This window comes from Bos mutus, chromosome 17 (assembly GCF_027580195.1).
Source record: "Bos mutus isolate GX-2022 chromosome 17, NWIPB_WYAK_1.1, whole genome shotgun sequence".
NCBI classification, from domain to species: Eukaryota; Metazoa; Chordata; class Mammalia; order Artiodactyla; family Bovidae; genus Bos; species Bos mutus.
Genome location: NC_091633.1, coordinates 25,955,525 through 25,978,146, shown reverse-complemented (window position 1 = coordinate 25,978,146; position 22,622 = coordinate 25,955,525). Strand labels below are relative to the sequence as shown.

At 48.4% G+C, this 22,622-nt stretch overlaps 1 protein-coding gene across 1 annotated transcript in view; it reads left to right on the top strand.

The window, feature by feature from the left end:
* Positions 1-22,622, top strand: part of RIMBP2 (RIMS binding protein 2) — a 233,707-nt gene that overhangs the window by 141,800 nt on the left and 69,285 nt on the right. Inside the window, exons 4-5 of the mRNA XM_070386334.1 lie at positions 8,459-8,563; positions 16,261-16,311. Coding sequence (XP_070242435.1) covers positions 8,462-8,563; positions 16,261-16,311 — 153 coding nt within the window. The 5' untranslated portion in view covers positions 8,459-8,461. The remainder of the gene's footprint in view (positions 1-8,458; positions 8,564-16,260; positions 16,312-22,622) is intronic.

Genomic DNA, 22,622 nt, shown 5'->3' with positions numbered 1-22,622 from the left:
AGATAGGGCAAGTGAGGGCTGGAAGTGGTTGGAGAAAGAAAGTCAAGAACTCTGTTTTTGGACAGGTTGAATTTGAGCTTCCTCCTGTACATCCACATGGAGATGAGAAATAGGCAGTTGGATATGAGTGTAGAAATAAAGATTTTATTTGGGAAGGTGAGTGTATAATTGGAGTTAACAGAGAAGAGGGGACACTGGGCCAATGTGGGGGTTCCTGGGCCAGGAGCAGAGCGGGTGTTTCATGAGGAGGTGGCCCCGGTTGCCACGTGCTGCTAAGAGATGATTCCATCAGACAGATATGTGACCTCTGGCTTGGACAGCAGGGATCTCCTTGGTCAGCTTGGCAGAAGGCTGCTAGCTGAGCGGTAGGAGGCAAGCCAGGGTAAAGAAGCTTGAAGGGTGAGTGGGGAGTGAGGTCGCGGGGACAGTGGGTGCAGACAACACTAAGCAGTTTGCTGGAAAATGAAACAGATATGTGGGCAGTAGCTGGAGGGGAACGTGGCTTTGAAGGGACAGGTAGGATGAGGGAAGATGCACAGGAAGCTAAAAAAGTTCCCAGCTACTCTTATTCCCCCAGCTGTGATGCTTATTATAGTTAACCTCAAACACGATGTCCCCTGAGACAGGCTGGGGCCTGGGACCCTTTGCTGCAGTGCTTGCACCTGGACAATGTTTGCTCGGGCAATAAAATACAAAGAAATTGTAAGGGACTAAAAATAATTGCATGAGCAGTTGGGGCAAATTATGGACAAAAAGGTACAAAAAGACCAAAACTCCAAGTGCCACTGCTGAAGAGCTGGGAGCAAAAACAGGGTGTTGGGAGCAAAAGCAGGGTACTGCGCATGCCCCCTGCCCTCAACACCACTAGAGGGGTGGGCAGACCACCTGTCCCTCCTCCAGCCTGACCCCTGGATACATCCCTACCCTCACATAAAGAACCAGCTCTCATGCCCTCAGGGAGCAAGCAAGACAGGGAACCTGTTACTTGTTTTCACTCCTTGCTTGCTGCAGCAGGGGCCCCAATAAAGCCCTGCCTGAATTTCTTGTCTGGCTTCTTGTCAATTTTTATTGATTAAGGAAGGCCAAGAACTCTGATCAGTAACACCCAGAAGGGCATATATTTTTACACATTTTGCTTTTCTGACAACCGCTTCATGTTGACTTGGTCCATCAGTCTGAAAAACTTAACAGCTATTTCCACCCCAGCTGTTCCCATCCATCTGACCTACACACTCCTGTTCCCCTTTCGCCTCTACACAAGAAGCCCACTAAGGTGTCTGTGGCCCGTCTATCCTCCAGTGACCCCCACGCCTGTGGCAGCACGCCTGGAAGAATTTTATATTTGGTTAATGTTTCTAATGAATCCTTTAAGGCAAATGGTTTCCTCCTTCCACTAATAACTTCCTTCCCGAAGCTAAATAAAGATTACGCAGGCTGTATTTGGCAGTGCCCGCTTCCAAAATAAACAGAAGTGCAAAAATTAGCTGGAACAATAGTATCATTAAACAGCTGCATAATTGTTCATCCGAACCAGATCGGCTTGTTCTGGAGTCTGAAAATGCAGATCTGCCCCTGCTAGAGTTTCACACTGAAGATGGCCATGGAGAAGTGGCCTCAGGCCAGCAAAGGGTCAGCGGTTAGGCAGACTCTGGCTCTGAGGTTTGTCGTTTGGGGATGGTTTCCAGGCTCTGGTGTGGGCTTCAGCAAGGCACTCAGCTTCCCTGAGTCTGTGCCGTGTGTGTGCTCAGTGGCTCAGTCATGTCAGATTCTTTGTGGCCCTATAGGCAGCCCACCAGGCTCCTCTCTCCATGGGATTTTCTGCGCAAGAATACTGGAGTGGGTTGCCATTTCATCCTCTAGGGGATCTTCCCTATCCAGGGATCGAACCCATGTCTCTTGTGTTGCCTCCACCGGCAGGCAGATTCTTTACCGCTAGCATCATGAATCTGTGGCCTGTTGTAAACATAATCACAATGCCCAGCTCTCAGTGTTAGAGATAGTTCCTGGTACACAGTATTAGTAAGAGCTTACTAAATGGTACACATTTTCTTTAACACTATCATCTTACCAATACCATCATCTTTATCACTTATTGCCTTACTGGTAGAGTCCTTGGTCATAGAATATATTCTACCCCCGCCTCCCCCCTTCACCTTGAGTTTTTTTTTTTTTTTTTAATTGGAGGATAATTGCTTTACAATATTGTATTGGCTTCTGCCATACAACAATGTGAATCAGCCCTAAGTGTACATATGTCCCCTCCCTCTTGAACCTCCCCCCCATTCTCACCCCATCTCACCTCTCTAGGTTGTCACAGAGTACCCCATTGAGCTCCCTGGGTTATATAGCGACTTCCCATTAGCTAGCTGTTTTACACATGGCACCATATATGTTTCGATGCTCCTCTGTCCCGCCCTCTCCTTCCCCCACTGGGTCCGCAAGTCTGCTTTCTACGTCTGCATCTCTATTCCTGCCCTGCAAATAGGTTCATCAGTACCAGTTTTAGACAAGGGGGCCCACTCTTGCTACTATTATTCAACATAGCTTTCAGAAGTCCTAGCCACAGCAGTCAGAGACGAAAAAGGAAGAAACGGAATCCACATTGGAAAAGAAGAAGTAAAACTCCCCTATTTGCAGATGACATGATACCGTACTTAGAAAACCCTGAGGATGCCACCGGAAAATTATCAGAGCTGATCAGCGAATGTAGTAAAGTTGCAGGATACCAAATTATTACACAGAAATCCCTTGCATTCCTATACGCTAACAATGAAACATCAGAAAGAGAAATGTAACAATCCCATTCGCCATTGCACCTTGAGTTTTATGTTAAAGCAGCATCACATTACAGTTAATGACATGATGTTAAATTACATGATACTGTAACATGTAATGATGATGTCTTATGGCACACCACATACGATGCTCTATCACACGATCCTCTATCACATGATGCTTTACGTGACACTTTGTTACACAATACTGTATTGCAGTATCCTGTGTCATGATAACCTCCAAGGTCGATGGGAAGGGGTTTTCTTATATTCAGAGTAAAAGATAATAGGCTTAATAGATTCCAGGTACTATCCTAACTCATGTAATATTCAAAACCCCTCTTCAAAGCAGGTGGTCATTCATAATTAACTAATAAACATTAGTTATTTAATTGTTAATTAAGTATCTAAAAGGGCTTCCCTGGTAGCTCAGCTGGTAAGGAGTCTGCCTGCAATGCAGGAGACCCTGATTTGATTCCTGGGTCAGGAATTTCCCCTGGAGAAGGGATAGGCTACCCACTCTATTATTCTTGGGCTTCCCTCGTGGCTTAGGTGGTAAAGAATCCACCTGCAGTGTCGGAGACCTGGATTTGATCCCTGGGTTGGGAAGATCCCCTGGAGGAGGGCATGGCAACCCACTCCAGTATTCTTGCCTGGAGAATCCCCATGGACAGAGGAGCCTGGCGGGCTACAGTCCGTGGGGTCAGTCACAAAGTGTGGTACACAACTGAGGGACTAAGCACAGCACAGCCATCTAAAAATTGATCCAAATGCTAATAAATAGTTAATCCAAAAAAAGAAAATGAAGCCCAGGGAGGTTAAGTCACTAGCTGAAGGCAACAGAGCTGGGATTTGAACCCAGGCAGTCTGCTTCTTGATCCCTGCACCCTGCCCTTCTTCTGACCTGAAGTGCCGGAAGCACACCTCCATCATCACTGTCTCTGCAAGCACATACTGGGGAATGTTTGGAAAGTTCCAGGAACTTGGTGGAGGCCAGTGTGACAGGAGCAGGATGGATGAGTGGGCAGAGCTGAGCTCTGAGGAGTCACGGGCAGATCACAAAGGACGGCTTACTTTCTGAGTACCTGTCCAGGGGCAAGGACCACAGCCTGAGACATCCTAGGAAGGAGAAGCAGACAGTGGGCTCATGAAGTGTGAAATATATTGGATGGCAATAAGTGCTCTGGAGTGAAATAAAGCAGGGAGGAGAATAAGGATGCTCTGGGGTGGTTACCATTTTAAATACGGCTTCTCTGAGAAGGTGGCATTTGGGTGAAGACTGGACTTTGAGAGAACAAGCTCTTCCAATATCAGGTGGGGGAAGCATATGACTGGCAGAGAAAACAGCATGTGCAAAGGCCCTGGGGTGGCTGGCCCTTGGAAAGAGTAAGAAAATCAAGGCCTGTGGAGCAGAACAGGAGAGACGGACAGCAGTGACATCAGAGAGGAAGGAGCAGGTCTTGCAGCTCCCCCGCCATGGCAGCACCACAGTTTTACTCTGGGCGATGAGGACCACTGAGGGGTTCTGAGCAGAAAAGGTGCATGACTCACTTCCTGGGTGCAGAGACCCCTCAGGCTGTTGGCTGCCAGGGGTTGGCCTCCTTGTGGGCATCTGCTCAGTTTAGGCTGACAAGACCAAATGGGAAGTCATCAGTCACTCTCTGGAAAGACATTCCTCCTTGAAGTGGTGGAGAAGAAAGTCTCCCTTTCCTTGCTGTGGGACGTTGTCCAAACCAGTGAGCAGTGACGGAGCAGGGAACATTCTGGAAGCTTCCTGGGGGCTCAGTGCAGTCCTCACAGCCCCACAGTCCTGTTAGCAGCTTGGCTCAGTGCCTCATCTCAGTGGGAATGGGCGGTGAATGGGCGATGTCCTTGTGCCATGATGTTCCTGCGCCAGGGCACTTCGCATCACAGCCTCCACGAGGGCGGAGCTCCATCACCTGCCACAGTCTCTGCTTCTTCTCCATGAGGCTCCAGCCAATTCATTGAATGCTGCCAGCCTCTGCAATGCCTGCAACTCCATACCCACCCTCTCATCTCACACCATATTTTTCTCTGTAACACTTAGGACCGCCTGACACGCTTCATGTTGTTTAATGCATGTGAATAGAGTCTGCCTCCAGAGTGTAAGCTCCAAGGGAGCTGGTTTTGTGTTTGTTTTCATCATTATCACCTTCAGAACTTAGAGTGGCAACTGGCACATGACAGATACTTGGTAATTGTTGAATAAATGAATGAGTGAGTGAATTTTCTTTACAGCATTGGACTGACATTGCATCATAGGATTAGGCTATGTGAATAGACAGTCTTATAAGTCAAAGATGCTTCAATGTCAACTTAAGTGGTTCAGCCTAACACTTCTTGTTGCAATTGACGTGTCTTTGTTTATTGGCTTGCATAACCCCTTTCTTATCCACTCTCCCAATTTGAATGCCCATTCATGAAGGCAGAATCCTGTTGTTCTGTAGGCCTAGTTTCTTGGCATGTGATAGTTTCCCAATAAATGTTGGTTGAATGAACAAATACATAGAAGAAGAAAATGAATGAAGGAATGGAAAGAAATGTTCCTTTCTAGAATGAAGAGCCTAACACACACAGTCCCATCAACCGTCTTGACAATCCCATGAATGTTGGTAGAGAATAAATGTTAATGAACTCTGATGCTTTTAAGAAGAAATACAATACCAGACAAAAATAATATCCCTCTGAGTCAGTGAGCAGTGTTTGTGGAAGAATTTCCAAAGCTTCTTGGAAGCTCAGAGAATTCCTTACGTCTTCAGAGGCTCTGGTGGTTGGTCTTTCTCAGTGTTCTGAAAATGCTGGTACCTTGTACTGCTGGTTTGGGAATCAGTGGCTTGATAGTGGACAGTGGGGTTCAAGCATGTCATTAGAGATCATTAGCAATTTCTGGACCCAAATTGGTAATCCGAGAACTCCACAGGGCCAGGAGAGCCATGGTCAACATTGGCTCTTGGGGGTCTACAGGCAAATAACCCCTCTCCCGCTCAGGAAGGCGAGACTTGGTGAGACCAGGAAGGCTGGAGACTGGAGTGGATGTAAAAGGATGGATGTGTGCTGATTCTCCTCCTGTCCACAAATAGACATGAATGACGCATTCCAGCCCCAACTCAGGCAGGTTATAGTCATCGACAGTCATGCCCATTTCCACATTTCAAGGGATTTTGTTCATATTTGGGGGGTCCTATCTTCCCAGGATCCCGAGTTTCCATAGCAACAGTGAAACCACCACTCCTCCGCTGAAGGGCTGACTATAGTAACTCCCTTATATATACGAACAAGTTCTGTTCTGAGAGCATGTTTGTTAGTCCAATTTGTTCCTAAGTCCAACAGAACACCATTGGCTATATAGTACTGTGCTGTAATAGGTTTATAATACTTAAAATACAATAATACATTTAAAAAGTGAACAAAAATTAAAGAAAACATTTTTAATCTTACAGTACAATACCTTGAAAAGTACAGTCGTCCAGCATAACAGGGGCACACTGGCAACTTTGACATGTCAGGGGACTTACTGTAATTGCAGCTTTCCATCAAACTAAGACAGCAGAGGGGCTGTAAGGTTGTTTAGCCCAAAATGGGAGACAAAGCCAGCTTGTGATGTCACCACACATGTAATGCGTGCAACATGGAAGGCAGGAAGACTTCACTTCTTAATACAAATGAACCACAAAACTTTGGAACATGAACCCCCCAAACCTCCCCATTCACAGTTTAAACTGGCAGAGTGACAAGATCGTTCCTGGAAGAAAAGAGCTTTTGGTGGTAGCAGGTGGAATGGACTTGGGAAAAATGGTGAAAAGCATAGAATTTGCCTCTCTGCCCTTATCTCTCTGTGCCCCCATCCCCAGGCTAGGGGATAAAAATAAGTAAAAGAATTAAAATGGTAAAATTTTAAAGTAATAAATAATAACAATCACCAACAAATTCAAGCCAAGGAGGAAAGTACATTAGGGTCCCCTCCCCATTGTATCAGGCTTCCCTGGTGGCTCAGATGGCAAAGAATCTGCCTGCAATGCGGGAGACCTGGGTTCGATCCCTGGGTTGAGAAGATCCCCTGGAGGAGGGCATGGCAACCCACTCCAGTATTCTTGCCTGGAGAATCCCCATGGACAGAGGAGCCTGGCAGGCTATAGCCCATGGGGTCACAGAGTTGGACACGACTGAATGACTAAACACAGCTCAGCAGAGCCCCATTATATTAAGATGTCTCCCATCTGTATAACGTGAACACAGCTTCAGCTGTCAGGCCACTGGAAGGACAGGCTTGGTCTGCAGGGGCAGCAGACAAGCAGCAGGCGCGTGCTCAGGGACCAGCCTCTGCCAGCTCCTCCAGGTGAGACACGGAGCTAAATCTTCCCTTTTCTGAAGGAATCCGGACTTCTACGTGAAGGATCCCAATGTTTAAAATGTTGACTGCTAAATCACCTTTGGCATTTGTTGTTACTGTTGTTTAGTCGCTAAGTCGTGTCTGACTCTTTTACAACCCCATGGACTCTAGCCCCCCAGGCTCCTCTGTCCATGGGATTCTCCAGGCAAGAATACAGGAGTGGGTGGCCATGGCCTCCTCCAGAAAATCTTCCCGACCCAGGGATCTAACCTGCGTCTCCTGCCTTGGCAGGCAGATTCTTTACTGCTGAGCCACATAAATCTCATTATAAAAAGAGAAAGAGGAAAGAAGGAAGGGAAGGCGGGAGAAATGAAGGAGAGGGGAGGAGAGGGGGAGGGGGGAGGAAGGTGAGGAAAGAAGCTAAATTCAGATGGTTTCCCGTGAAATCTTCCACGAGATTCTGCCTGTGTGAAAGTTGGTCCCACCTGTGCCTTTTTTCTGCATGGTGTCATTTCGCATGGTTCCTCCCCACCAGGGTTCACAGGTGGTCACTGTTAGGGGTAAGGAGGTCCTCGTGTTCTCTGATGCCCACTGATGGCTTCTCCTGAGGGATGACTTTGGGTGACAAGAGGTCATCAGAGCAGGGAGAAGATGCTCTGGTTAGAGGAAGGGCCCAGCCCCGGGACCGCCTGCCTCGGCAGGGCATTTGCAGAGGGACCAATGAAGGGACATTTGGACTCGTGGGGGGCTGAGCACCCCACTTCACCAGAGTGATCAGACAGGCCCAAACCCTGAGATTCGGAAGCTCCATAGAAGTGTCAGATTTGAATGCCCGACTGCCACTTAGCGTGTGTGTCAAACAAGGAAAACTGCATGTCAGTTTTCCCATCTGTAGAATGGGGCCAGTTACATTACCTCACTCCTGTGGTTATTGTGGGTGACAGCAGCTACATGGTGGTAAGAAGCTTGAAACAGTAGCCCTATCTAGGGAAAGAGCCATGCATCTTGGCTGGTATTTGCAGAAGACCTGGGGGTGGCGGCGGGGGCGGAGAAAGAGAGGATTTTTTCAAACAGAGAAGAGAGATTCACCTCCACACAAGAACCTGCAGCTCTGCTCACGTGCTCTTGGCACGTAAAACAGAAAACGCGCAAACAGGGAGGAAAGCTTGTGGGTGTGAGGATTTCCCCGGCTGATCCTGCCGCCCTGGGGAGAAGCTGAGATGCAGGCGGTGAGTCAGACCGGGGAGCCGGCTGGCTGTGGGGGAACCCAGGACGCGGCTCCCTGCAGGGCGCTGGGCTGACCTGACCTGTGTGTCTCCCCCTGCCTCCCCAGCACATGCGAGAGGCCGCAGAACGGCGGCAGCAGCTGGAGTTGGAGCATGAACAAGCCCTGGCCATCCTCAACGCCAAGCAGCAGGAAATTGACCTCCTGCAGAAGGTGAGCTGGGGCTGGGGCTGGGGGCCTGGGAGAAGGCAGGCAGTGCGCTGGGGACCTGGAGTGTGGGTGGCTGGCTGCTCTCCCGAGCCTTTTCTCACACGCTCGGGAATGACTTCTTGGTGTGGAAAGATTCCCCGTGTGCTCTAGTTTCTCCTCAGTTAACTTGTGATTATATTCTAAGCTGCAAAAATCAAAGGAAAAGCTCTAACAGTTGATGCTGGCGAGATTGTAGGGAAAAGGACACGCCTGTGGGTTATTAAAATGGGGTGTGAATTGCTTTATCTCTGGGCTAAGTGACTGACAGCATCCTTGAGAACTAAAGGTCTATTTTGACCCTGCAACCTTCTGTTCTGGGAATATACCTGTAACAAATACAGGAACCAGTTTTGGTTTGGTTCGACTTGGATCCTGCTGTGTGGGCATAGGTAACAAGATTAAATCCAATGCCCATCCGAGGGCGAGGCTGTGTGAACTGCGGGGCATCCATACCACAGAGCAGCATGACCACACTGGGAGGAAGAAATTCTGCTTATAGATGCCGTCTCTTCGGATTTACATGATGTGTTATTAAGTGAGCAGAAATATGTAGCATGATCAAGGACAAGAGAGGGAGAAAGAGAGAGAGGGAACATAAAAAGAAGAAAGCAAAGCAGAGGAGTAAGGACAGAAAAAATGGTAGGAAGAACAAAGGACAGAAACCAGAGGGAGGGAGAAGGGGACGAGCGGAGGGGACCAAGCAGTTCAGAAGGTGTATTCCCATGGCACCTGGGGTGGTTTGGGGACCACGAAAGTTAGCATCCTTAATCAGCAGCCTTGTTCTTCCTGTCTCTGTCCAGATGAATCTGGGGACCCCTCCTTCAGAACCATGAGGCTTGGGGTCCCTGTGTATATTTCTCATTGGGTTTCAATCCTGAAGCCCTGTGTCCCCCACCCATGGGAAGGCAGCCCAGCCCTTCCAGGCAGGACCCAGCTTGACCACTGATGCAGATGCTGGTCCCAGTTATGCCTCCCTTCACTGGGATGAGCAGCCGGCACCCTCCTCCTCCATCGGTGGCGCCCCCACCCCCAGCCAGCCCCTCCAGGTCTTTGATCTCAAATAAAGGACTCAGTGGCTAGCCTTATCTGGCTGGAGATCCCTATCTGTTGGAGTGTTTTTCTTCTCCCGAGTTTATTAGCAGAGCGTGTAGCATCAAGCAGATAACTTCTGATGCTGTTTTCCTAATCATTTGTGGAGACCTCGTGCTAAGGATAGATTTCATTATGCTGGTGCGATAGAGACTGTCACAGTCCTTATTACCTGTCATAATAAGTTGGCTGGTACGCTGAGAAGCAAGATTTCATTAGATGCTGTCCAGAAAGGATATTGCTGGGATGCAGACACCGATATTACTCCTGTCTTCTCCCTCTTTCCATGCGTGAGGGACCTTCCGGTGCCTGGTACCTACACTCCTTCACTGCATCCCTGAAAGCCACATCCCCAGGCTGGGAGCATCCAGGACAGAAATACAAATATTGTCCAGCAAGGGTGACAGGTTGGCTTTTCTTACCAGAGCGTCCTTCTCTTTTAGCCTGGAGTTTTATCTATGAAACACTTGATGCCGAGGAAAGTGCACTAGAGCCAAGTCCCTTATTCAGCTCCCAGTGTCTCTCTTGAGCATCATCCAACTTCCTTTGCTTTTGCTTTTTTTCCCCCTGAATTCATCCTTGCCTCTCTTTTGGACACACTCATGCTTCATCGGGAGGTGGGTGGGGGGAAGCAGAGGAAGAAAATCTAATGAAGGATGAATGCACAAACCTTGTAATTTCTTAGAGCTCTGATTTTTAAAATAAAAAAGTATTAGAAAGGTTGAGACTTGAGTGGAACGAGATTGGTGAGTTCTTTCCAGAGTTCGCGTCTGTGTTCGAGTTCCTGCACGGACAGCCCTCGTGCTACATTTGCTGTCCGGTTCACTCGCTCATTCATTCACTCATCAGCACACGTTTGCTAGCTTCCACCTGTGTGTCGGCTGCTCAGCCATTGTTCTGGAAACCAGGAATGCAGTGCAGAGTCGGACAAGACCTCTGGCTTACCGAGTGAGAATAAGTGAACAAGTCATGAAGAACTAAAGAAGTTCAGATCAGGGAAATGCCATAAAGGAAACACAGAATAAAGACTGATGAGGACAATGACTTTATATGGGGTGAAGTTGAAATGAGTGGCAGACACCTATTATAGAAATGCTCATATCCTATGGAAAGCCGAATTCTAGCCCTTGTCCCTCTATCATAATAAAAGTCACCAGAGCGCCCTGAGTTCCAGTTTGGTTATCATGAGATAGCAACGTGCATAGTTCCTAGAAGCTGTCTGCAGTCCCATTGACTACAAGTCCCATTATTTATTTTTATTGGAGTATAGTTGATGTGTGGCTTCCCAGGTGGCGTTGTGGTAAAGAACCTGCTTGCCAACGCAGAGGACTTAAGAGATACAAGTTTGACCCCTGGAGCAGGAAGAACCCCTGGAGAAGAGCATGGTAACCCACTCGTGGGTACTCGTGTATTTTCAGTACTGGAAAGTATTGGAAAGTACATGAGTATTTTCCAGTACTCGTGTCTGGAAAATCCCCTGGACAGAGGAGCCTGGTGGGCTACAGTCCATGGGGTCACAAAGAGTCACAACTGAAGTGACTTAGTACACACACGCATAGTTGGTTTATAATGTGTTAATTTCTGTTGTGCAGAAAAGTGATTCAGTTATACACCTATATATATATTCTTTCTATAATATCCTTTTCCATTTTGGTTTATCCCAGGAGATTGTTATAGTTCCCTGTGCTCTACAGTAGGACCTTGCTGTTTATCCATTCTATACATAGTAGTTTGCATCTGCTCCCCCCAAACTCCCAATCCGTCCCTCCCCTAATCCTCCTCTCCCCTGGCAACCACCTTCTGTTCTCTATGTCCTTGAGTCTGTTTTTGTTTCATAGGTAAGTTCATTTGAGTCCTATTCTAGGTTTCACATATAAGTGATATCATATGGTGTTTGTCTTTCTCTGTCTGACTTATTTCACTTAGTATGATCATCTCTAAGTTGCATCCGTGTTGCTGCAAATCCCAGTACAGGATTTCTTGAATGCACTCCTGTGGGACCCAGCTTCATCTCGCCAATGCCATGGCTTTTGTTAAGTCACCCGTGCATGGACGTCCTGCTCAGTGGTTAGTGTCCTGCCCTCTTCCTCTTTGACCCAGAGACACATTTTGAGAGGGTCTCTCTCCCCAACCCCTAGGCTTCCAGGATCCTACTCTCTTCCAGTTTTCTCCTTCCTCACAGAAGCCCTCTAAGCATCCTCAAGGCTCTGCCTGTCATCCACGTCTCTTTTTAAATTTTTTTCTTTATTTATTTGGTTGTGCTGGGTCTTCCTTGCTGCACAAGGGCTTTCTCTAGCTGCAGTGAGCGGAGGCTGCTCTGGTTGTGGTGCTTGGACTTCTCGTGGTGGTGGCTTCTTCTGTTCTGGAGCGCGAGCTCTAGGGTGCATGGGCTTCAGAAGTGGTGGCTCTGAGGCTCTAGAGCACGAGCTCAATAATTCTGGTGCTCAGGCTTATGTGCTCTGCAGCAGTGTGGGATCTTCCTGGATCAGGGATGGAATTCGTGTCTCCTGCATTGGCAGGCAGATTCTTTCCCACTGAGCCACCCGGGAATCTCCCACATCTCTTCTTGACCTCCACTGCTCCCTCCATGACCTTGTCTGGTTCCGTGGGTGTCAATGCCGTCTGTGTGCCAACTCCCACATGTGGATCTCCAAGTTGGATTCCACTGAACCCCACTTCTTTTGTCCAACTGGTTGTCCAGCTTGGATGATCTCAAACGTCCTGTCCCAAGCTGAAGTCCATTCCATCCTCAGCAAGGTGTGCTCTGCACATCTTGCCAGGCTCTGCAAAGGGCAGTGTTTCCTTTTTGGTACAGCCTTTCCTTTTCCCCTGGAGTCAGTTGCCTTTCTGTGTGTTTGCTCAGTCTTCTGTGTGCTCATCACTCTCTTATTCCCAAACTTTCTGCCAGAGTGTTAAAATTTCTCTCAAGTCAACCAGACTCCTCAGGGGATGTTTTCATTCCATTTTCCTCTGAGACATCCTGCCTGGAGCCCGGCCTCATCTTCCAGTCCAGGCTGGTTGCCCCAGAGGCTGGATGCTACACTGGGTCTAGAAATGCCCTTCACCATCATCTTAGGAATTCCCTTGACCACTCTGTACTTTGTGGGATTTGCTTCTTCCCAGATCCTCAAATATGGACAGCATGTGTGTAAGGAAGCCAGAGGTTTATCTTCTCATGAATTGTAAGCGGTTTTCTGCTACTGTGTAGTCCTTGCAGATCGCTTTGTGGTTTCAGCTTCACTTCTGGACTTGGCCACCCTAAGGAAGGTCCTGGCTTTCAGGGACCCAGCTGATGTCAGAACTTTCTCCAGGGAACCTCTTCCCTCCTCCCTGGAAGTTCAGCTCTTCCCTCTGCTCAATATGGTGATTGGGAGGAGCGAGGGAAATAGTGGGCAGGTGAGAACACCTGTTGAGTTGAAGAATGGATGAATGATCAAGCTGCCCAAGGCTATTCTAGTGGGAGTCAAGGTGAGATAAGACCATTGGCCAACCCTTATTTCTGGTAGCTGGTGGAGATGTAAGCTTAAAAAAAAATAGAAGTCCAAGCAGATAGAGTCCTGTCTACGAGGACTTTTCCACGGGACAGCTGCTTCATGGAGATCACTGAACCAGGAGCTTGACTGAGAATCCTCACTTTCATTCATTCGCAAACAGTCCTTGAGCATTGCATGTCGGCTGTGTGATGGCTAAGAACACAGCAGTGAGCCAGGCTGTGAATATAGGCTATGGACAATGACAGTGATAATAAAAGCTACAACATGAACATTTGCTTTCAGTGTAGCATATTCTGGGCCCGGTACTAGGCAGACATCTGTCATCTTATTTAAAACCCTGACCACCTCTGACTCCTCCTGCCCTGTCGCCCTTCCTGCAGCCACACTGGCCTCCTCTCTGTGACCCAAACATCCCCCTCTCTGCTCTTCCCTGAGAATGCCTGGCCCCCAAAAAATGACAGAGCTGGCTTATTGTTGTCATGGGAGTCTCTGTCCGGCTGCCCTGCCTGAATGGACTTCATCACCCCCGCTCTGGCGTTCTCTGCCACTCACCCCCTTTAGTGATGCCACTTGCTCGTTGTTGTACCTCTTTGCCTGTTCTCTGCATCCCAAGTGGAGTGTCTGCACTCCCAGGACGTTGCCTGACACAGAGCAGGTACTCAACAAGTGATGCTTGGGAACTTTGAATGAATGAATGAATGAACAGAGATACTCAGGAACTTTGAATGAATGAATACGGATGAATGAATGAATAAATGCAGGAAAGACCTAGTAAGACTCCATCAATTGGTCCTGTAACTTTACCAGGATAACTGATGGTAAGTTCCAGGCCATCCTTGGTAAGTGTCTATTGAATGTATGAGTGGTGACAGCAATAAGCTCTCACTGTAACCTGTGGGATGCAGGTCCCCTCACAGATGCAGAACCTGAGGTTAGACAGCATGGTCCAGGTCCCCTGGAGGCCTGACACCAGAACCCTAGTGTCTCTCTAGGGAACCAGTGAGCAGAGTCCAGTCGCTCTAACTGCTTCCTTTTCCTGTGTGGGTTACATCCTCATCTTATTACAAGTAGCAGTTATAATCTCAGTGTATGAGCAAAATTGTCCACATTTAAAATTCATCTGCAAATGCTACTGTTGTTTTAAATTCCTCCCGTGCGGGAAACGAAGGCTCCCAGGCTTAAGGCCATTATTGACATGCTCACTGCTATTAGAAACCAAACTTACCCTGCAGCTCATAAAACTGCTTTGCCTCCATGTCAAATGCTTCCCTTGCATGTTTTGGATTTAGTTGCTGTGTGTGGGTAACAGGGACATCTCAAGCTGACCTTCTGAGTTCATTCAGTGTGTTGATTTCTCCCGCGATGCATGCCTGGGATACTGATCAGTGCTCACGACTTCCTCAGCTCTGTGGAACCCGGGGACCTGATTTGAGGATCTGTACATTTAGTTCCATGAATCTCACTGTCTTTTCTGTGGAGTTGATATTAACAGCACCTGTAAATGACCCCCACCCACTCTCATCTCATCCCACCCAGCATCCATACTCCCAACCCCATCACCAAGGTGCCTGGGAGCTTATTACTCTGAGTGTTACATGCTGGTCTGTCCCAGCCAAACGTCCAAAGCTTTGGCAGCAGGAAATCTATGTCCCTTTTGAACAGCTACCCCTCCCCCTGAAATAGATGTGTTTGCTGCCATGTTAACTCACTCCCTGGACATTTCATCCCTGGATGACAAGCCCCTTCTTCTGACCGTAGGACTGTGGGTCTCCCTAGGAGTCAGTCCCTCTCAAGTCTAATGTGTTCTGTAGGAAACCATGAAGGTCTCAGCTTCCCCATGTGTTGGCAGTGGCCCCCAAAATGAGCCTCGCTGAAGCTGTCGCCTAGATTCTGCAAGAATTCAGCACTGCCAATTTTAACTGTTAATTTTAGCCATCTATTCTGATTGCCCAAATGGCCCAGCTTGCCAGTAGCCTACGAAAACGAACTCCTGATTTGTACTTGAAGCCAGAAACGAAGTTGTTACTGCCAGCTTGGCTGTGTTTTAACAGCCTGTGATGGGGTTTTTGGTTGTTTTTCATTCTGCCAGTTGAAAACTATCTTTGACTCAAGTGGCTCAATGGTGGTGTTATTTATATAATCTCTGTATGTTCTCTAGCTGTTTTGTCTCCCCCCTCCAACCCCATTTCATGATTTATTGTCGCTCTTGTTTTTGCTTTGAAAGGAACAATTTTGAGCTTTTGAAGACTGAGCTGGATTCAAGAATGGTTGAGTTAATTTGCTGGGTTCTATTCACTTCCCCAGCTCTTAAAAGCCTCATTGGAAATATGTGAGAATGAAATGCATATGAATGAACAGTATGGAAATATCAGGCTACTTCTCGCTTTTAGTCCGTACTGGGGAAGCCAAGCCTTTCCCTCTTTCCGACTAATGGAAATTTTCAAGTGAGAAGTAGAAGCTGTTAAGACAGCTCTCACTGGCTTATTTATGACATCCAACTCTTCTCTTTATTATTCTCCAGCCACCTGGAGAAAATATTCCTCCAGAGCTGAGAATCCTGAATGTAAATCTCAGTTTAGCAGGTGGATTCTTTCTTCTCTATCATGTGCTTAGTTGTGTCTGACTTTTGCGACCCCATGGATTGCAGCCCGCCAGGCTCCTCCGTCCATAGGATTCTCCAGGCAAGAATACTGGAGTGGGTTGCCATGCCCTCCTCCAGGGGATCTTCCCAATCCAGGGATCGAACCCACTTTTCTTACATCTCCTGCATTGGCAGGTGGGCTCTTTACCACCTCGTGCAGCAGCCCAATCTCACCAGCCTCTCCATTCTCTGCCAGATGAGGGGGTGCTTTTCAGTTTTTACAAAGAGCGTCAAGCCCAACCCCAATCCATTCCATCTTGCCCAAAGGAAGGGAAAAAAAATGAGAACTGATTTAGACCCTGAGAATGTTGGGGCTTGTTAGAGGAATGAATATCAATGACCCACACTCCCTGATAACTTCGACATTAATCTCTAATTCTGCTGCCTTTTTCCCACTGTAAACGTTCACTCTTCTGTCTTTTTTCATCATCCAAAAGGCTCAGGTTGAAGCTAAGAAAGAACATGAAGGTGCGGTGCAGCTGCTAGAGGTAAGTGAGCCAGCCCTGCTGGCTTTCTTCCCCGGGGGTGGGTGAGCTCAGGGCATGCTGTGTTAATGCTTTGTAGAAGTCGTAACCGACCTTTACTGAGTGCCCACTGGGTACCCATTACTCCTGCCGTTTACACATCCTCCCGTGTTGTCCATGCAAGCAGACCATCAGATCAGTATCATTATGAGTCCCATTTTTACATGTGAGGAAGTGGGGCCCAGAGAGGTTAAGCAGTTTTCCTGTGGCCACACAGCCAGCATCAGAACTGTGAGTCTCAGAGGTGCTCTGCTCTCCTCTGATTGAATGGGAAGCAGGGAGGGTGAGCCTGCTTCCTTACAGGAGAAAGGGAAGTGGATCATTCCTACGGGTGTCAGGTGAATGGGGGTATTTTAAAGGATAGCGCCAAGCCTGAGGAAATACCTGGCATCCGGGGAGGCATTTGCAGATTTAGAGAAAGGACAGCGAAGGGAGTTGCAGCAGTGAACACGGTCGAGGCGCGGCCACAGGTACTGTCCCCGTGAGCACAGCAGGAGTCACCCTCCCCAGCCACCTGCAGGCCTTTCTCACTGGCTCTGATGCTGGGGGCTTGGCAGGAGGCAGGTGACGTGTCAGAATCACCCTCTGCCTCCAGTTGGTGGCCTCCCATATCCTCGGGAATGGAGGAAACTCCTGGGGTCCCCTGGGGGGCCTTTGCAGTCTGCATGCCTCATGTATAATAAATGGACATAAGGAATCTCCCTTTTGAAGACAGAGGTCCCCCAATTACTGACCCCTCAGTCAAGACACAACAGCAGGAGGGGTGGCTGCACAGCGTGGGGTGGCCCCACAAGCGCTCCTCCCCTAGTTCTGTTCCATCCAGAAAGGCCAGGAGGGCCTCTCCCCTGGGCCTGTGTCTCTGCATAAGGGAAGCGCCTGTCCTCTTTAAGATGACCTTGTCTCTTGTCCCCCAGGGCAGCTGCGTGACCACTTAAAACAGAATATGTGCATCTCTTACATTGCCTTTTAAAATCTATTCCTCCCCCAGGAAACGGTTTCATCATTATCATCATATATATTAAAATTGATTTTTTTGAAAGCATCCATTAGCTAATGAATATCTGGAGGGCTGGGAGTGATAAATAGCAGGTGGGAAAATATATAACCTGAGAGAGTGGAAACAGACGTCCCAATGGCCATACATCTCCCTGAAACAGCATTTCATTCCCCTCGCAGGATCGCCCACCGCAGTTTGATTTGCATAGTCTCCTGGCTGGAAGTCCAGCTTCTTTCCTTCCCTTCACCCCAAGCCCATCGATCTGATGGTCTGTGTTGTTTTAATCTGCCTTCTGAGCTGCTGCTCTGTGACAGCCCCGCTGAGGTCACGTCACCCGGCGCTGGTGCGGGGTGCAGGCCCTGACACGTGGGGGACGGATGTAACGTGCTTTGGTTGGGAAAACGGAGAGGGCCACGCAGATGGGCTGAGAACCTGGGTTTTCTTTTATTCACCACGTCTTCCCGTCATTGTGTTTTGCTTTGCTCTTCACCCAGAACACACTGGACAGCATGCAGGTATTTTAGCGAGTGATGTCCTCCCCTCCCATGTGCTTGGTGAAGTTTTTTCCCATGAGTGGACCGGCCGTGCGCCCCTGGGCCAGCTCCATCTCCCTCTTCTTCTGAACATGGGCAGCTTCTGATGCAGTCGTGGGTGCCCGGGTCTCCCTGGGGTGGGGGGAGCCAAGGAGCTGCTCGTGGGAGTTCTGCCCCAGGGAGACACTTTAATCCAGGCACTGGGGCCCAGGGTTCTGTCCACCGTGAGTGATGAGCGAGCCCAGCAAAGCCGGCTTCCATTCTCAGGCTGGAAGGATGTTCTGTGAATTCAGATGACCGCGGGGAGGAGAACTGTCAGGATGATTCTGCCCTCGGGCCATCCGCGTGCTTGCACTGCCGAGAGCCCGAATTCTGTGGGTCATCAGTATTCACGCCTTGCACCTGAGTGGGCCCCTTGCTATCCTGTGTCATGGGCGGGCAGTGGCTTCTCCAGCAGCGGAGGGGCCCTTCCTCGTTCTTCCTGCAGGCAGCCACCTGGGGAAGAAGGGAGATGAACTGTCTCTCCAAACAGGGTTTTGAGCCTTTTCCAAAACTCTGAGTTTGGCTGTGAATTTGTAGAACTGATGATGACTTTCCTCACTCTTGGGTTGTTCTCAACGTGGGCTTCCCAGACCCAGTGTGTGCTTTCCAGACCTTCAGTATCTGCATTACCCCGGAGCTCGATAGAACACAGATCCTCAGCTTCTGCCTGCGACCTGCTAGAGCAGAAATTCGGGATGGGGCACAGATGTCTGCGTTTTAACCAACCCCCTGAGCAGTTTAAGAAGCGTTGTTTAGAGAGTCTGCTAGGCTGGTTACAGGAAGGATAAGTAGCTGAAGGAGTAGGGCACTTGGGAATCTTGGCCAATCCTGGCTCAGCGCCTTAGTAACTGGAAGTGTTGACCAGGAACAACCTGAGCGAGTCCCCACCCACTGGGTCCTCAGGAGCATCCTTAGCAGGCAGTGTACTTTTCATTTGGAAATTCATGTTTTCCATGTCTGACTTTAGTGAGATCCTCTACTGAGCAGAAAGACACAGCTAGGGATGACACAGTGATAGAGAAGGGCTGCCCTGGAAGTAGCGTTAGGTTAAAACCCCTCGAAACACTCACATGCACACATCCGGTTCTGTGGACGTCTCAGTCCTGTTTTCTGATGAGTGAGCAGCCAGGATGTTTGTGGGTGAGAGGAGGTGTTTTTATTCCTGGTCAGAACACCCAACGACTGATCTGGGCTGGCTTGGCAGGCTGAGCAAAGACAAGGATCAAGAGTCAACTGAAAACACCTTTTCAGAATTGGAACGGAGAGCTCTGCTTGAAAACCTAACAGCCTAAGAGCAGGTGCTAGTTATGTAGCTTCCTTGACACTTTGTAAAGTTAGTTCAGGTCAAAGAAGCAAAAGAAAATAGCTGTAACAGCAACAACGGTGCTGATAGCAGGGTTTATTGAATCCTTCTCAACTGGGCATTGTTCAGAGTGCATCTGTGGGTTACCCAGGAGATGACAGAAGTATTGTCCCTCTCATATCCATGACAACAAGGGGAATTGAGACATGATCAGGAGAAATGACTTCCCAAAGCCTCAGGGGCAGATAGCCAGGAGCAGAGTCTGGATGCCAACCCCAGGAGTTTAGCGCCAGAATCCAAAATCTCCACCACTGCATGGCAGCATCCTCTGACCTAGGAATCCTGACTTCCCTGCAAAGCAGGGTCAGCTCTCCTGCCACCAAAAGGTGGATCAGCTCCTGCAGCAGCCAGACTCAGAAACAGTGGGCAGACAGCTCACCCTGACCTCTGGGCATCAGCAGACAGGAGTGCACATCGTGTGGTCACGAGTGACAAGTGTGATGAAATTTAATCCTTTTAATACCCCCCCAGGGAGGTTGATAGCATCCTCCTCATTTCACTAACGAGACAACCAAGGCACAGAGATGCTGAGCCACCTGCCAAGGACACACAGCTCCTAAGAGCAGAGCAAGAGCCCTGAGGGTCCACAGGTAACACCATATCAAGTCGCTGAGAGAGTCAAGTGCAAAGAAGAAATGGTCCATGACTGTAGGGCTGATAAATCGCAACACCTGTTGGGTTGGGAGGCAGTGAGCTCTGGGATCCATTGCAGGGGGCATGTTCGCCCGTGATGAGCTGGTACCCACCTGGGTGTCAGTACTGAGGGCTTTGTATGTGCGCCTTGTGTGCTTTGCGGCTAATTATTCAGGGCTCCCAGGGCTTGTTGGCCACTTCCTGGACCAAGGCGTCCACCTGCAGGTGATGCCAGAAAGAACCTGAACAGGTTCCATTCATCCCCGAGTCTCATCCAAGAGCAGATAGGGCCCTGAATCTCAAGGTGGGGTCAGCATCTGGGCTGCCCAGTGACTTTTATGGGTCCTGGGCTCCTTTTGCTTTCATGGGACCCTTCCTCCCTTAAGATATTAAAAATTATATTATACATCTGCTTGGGTACAAAGATGAATGTAATCCAGCTTGGATTCATTATTATTATATTCATTTTTTCCCCTGATTTTAAAGACAATTAAAATGAAAACTTTGCCATGGATCCCTCAACAAGGCCTCAGGTACCATGCTGCTGCCTGTCTTGTATTACGGTGCTCAGCGATCATCTGGCAAGGGAGTGTCCTTGTGGTTAAATAAATCTGTTTTGTCCCATCAAACAGATGACCTTAGTCTCTGATCTCTTGGTCTCTTGGTGTAAGTCAGGTTAGGCGCAGGTGTGTTGTAGTAACAAACACCAAAATCTTACATTCAGCACAAGGGTTCATTTCTTGCCCCTGCAGATATGGGAATTCTCCATGAAGCTCCCCTCCACGTGGTAACTCAGGGATCCAGGATCCCTGTATCTTGAGGCTGTGCCAGCCAGAGCGTATGGCTTCCTGATCACCGTGGGGGCAGGGAGAGCTCTTCTGTGTCTCAACTATAGAGGCAACAGATGTCACCTCTGTTTCTGGGTCACCAGCCAGAGCTAGCGACCTGCAGGAGAGGCTAGGAAGAGCAGTCACCCTGAGTGGGGGCCCTGTGGCACGGCTCTGCCACATCTGAATTCTGGAGTCCTTACAAGGCAATGCAATTTTGCTACTAAAGTGTGACAGTATTAGCCAAGTTGAGAATTTGAGAAGTGCTCAGATAAAGAAGCTTAAACTTAATGCTTTGCATTTAAATCTCTTAAGAATTCTCTTTCCCCCAGTAATTCTGGTGGGCATGGGTTCTCTGCCTCTTGGGAATAACTTTGGCAACCCTGTACCCATGAGTCTTAGCTGGAGGACAAGGTTGTTAGGAACAAAGAAACCGGGATGCTCAAATATTTGGGGGCTCACCTTCTGACACCAGCTTCATCTCCCTAATGCTCCCCATCTCACTGCAGTTGGTACCTTGAGGGCAAAAGCTACAGTCAACAGGCAGCCTTGGGTTCTGAGGTCCCACCCGTGAAATGTATTTATCTGCACACAGGGCACCTCTGTGCCAAATGCATGTCTGTACAGAAGCAAAAGACTCCAATGATCCAGACCCACCAGTGCAGAATTCACTACGTTTTAGTTGGATTTGATAAAGGCATTCATCATGTGAACTAAAACAAATGTTTAAGACATTTTAAGACATTGCATTTTAGTAATGCTGAATCAATACATTATAGGATGCAAAGCATTAAAGAGTCATCTTCACCAGAGTCTCCCTTTGGTTATTACTTTGTTACATTTTAGTATCAAGATGAAATCACCCTGTAAAGATTCTAGAGTTCAGAGCAGTCACTTGTCCTGGAATCCAGAGCCAGTTTAGATGAATTGATGGGGTTTGTCTGTGTATATGTAGCTACATACAAGAGCTGGTGCAGGTGTAAGTATGAAACTGGCGGTGGAGGGTATTTCTTAACTGGACATCACCATGAAAGAGGGCTTCCCAGGTGGCGCTATGGTAAAGAACTCGTCTGCCAATGCAGAAGACAGAAGAGACATGGGTTTGATCCCTGGGTCAGGAAAATCTCCTGGAGGAGGACATGGCCTGGAGAATTCCCATGGACAGAGGAGCCTGGTGGGCTACAGTCCAGAGGGTCTCAAAGAATCAGATACAATTGAAGAGATTTAGAACACCATGATGCCATCTGAGAAGTAAGGGTGATTGAGTCACTAGTTAACTGACTTCACGTCAGTTTGCCCATAGAGGACAAAAGATCTTCAGTTCAGTTCAGTTCAGTCGCTCAGTCGTGTCCGACTCTTTGCAACCCCATGAATTGCAGCACGCCAGGCCTCCCTGTCCATCACCAACTCCTGGAGTTCACTCAAACTCACCTCCATCAAGTCGGTGATGTCATCCAGCCATCTCATCCTCTGTTGTCCCCTTCTCCTCCTGCCCCCAATCCCTCCCAGCATCAGGGTCTTTTCCAATGAGTCAACTCTTTGCATGAGGTGGCCAAAATATTGGAGTTTCAGCTTTAGCATCATTCCTTCCAAAGAAATCCCAGGGCTGATCTCCTTCAGAATGGACTGGTTGGATCTCCTTGCAGTCCAAGGGACTCTCAAGAGTCTTCTCCAACACCACAGTTCAAAAGCATCAATTCTTCGGCGCTCAGCTTTCTTCACAGTCCAACTCTCACATCCATACATGACTACTGCAAAAACCATAGTCTTGACTACACAGACCTTTGTTGGCAAAGTAATGTCTCTGCTTTTGAATATGCTATCTAGGTTGGTCATAACTTTCCTTCCAAGGAGTAAGCGTCTTTTAATTTCATGGCTGC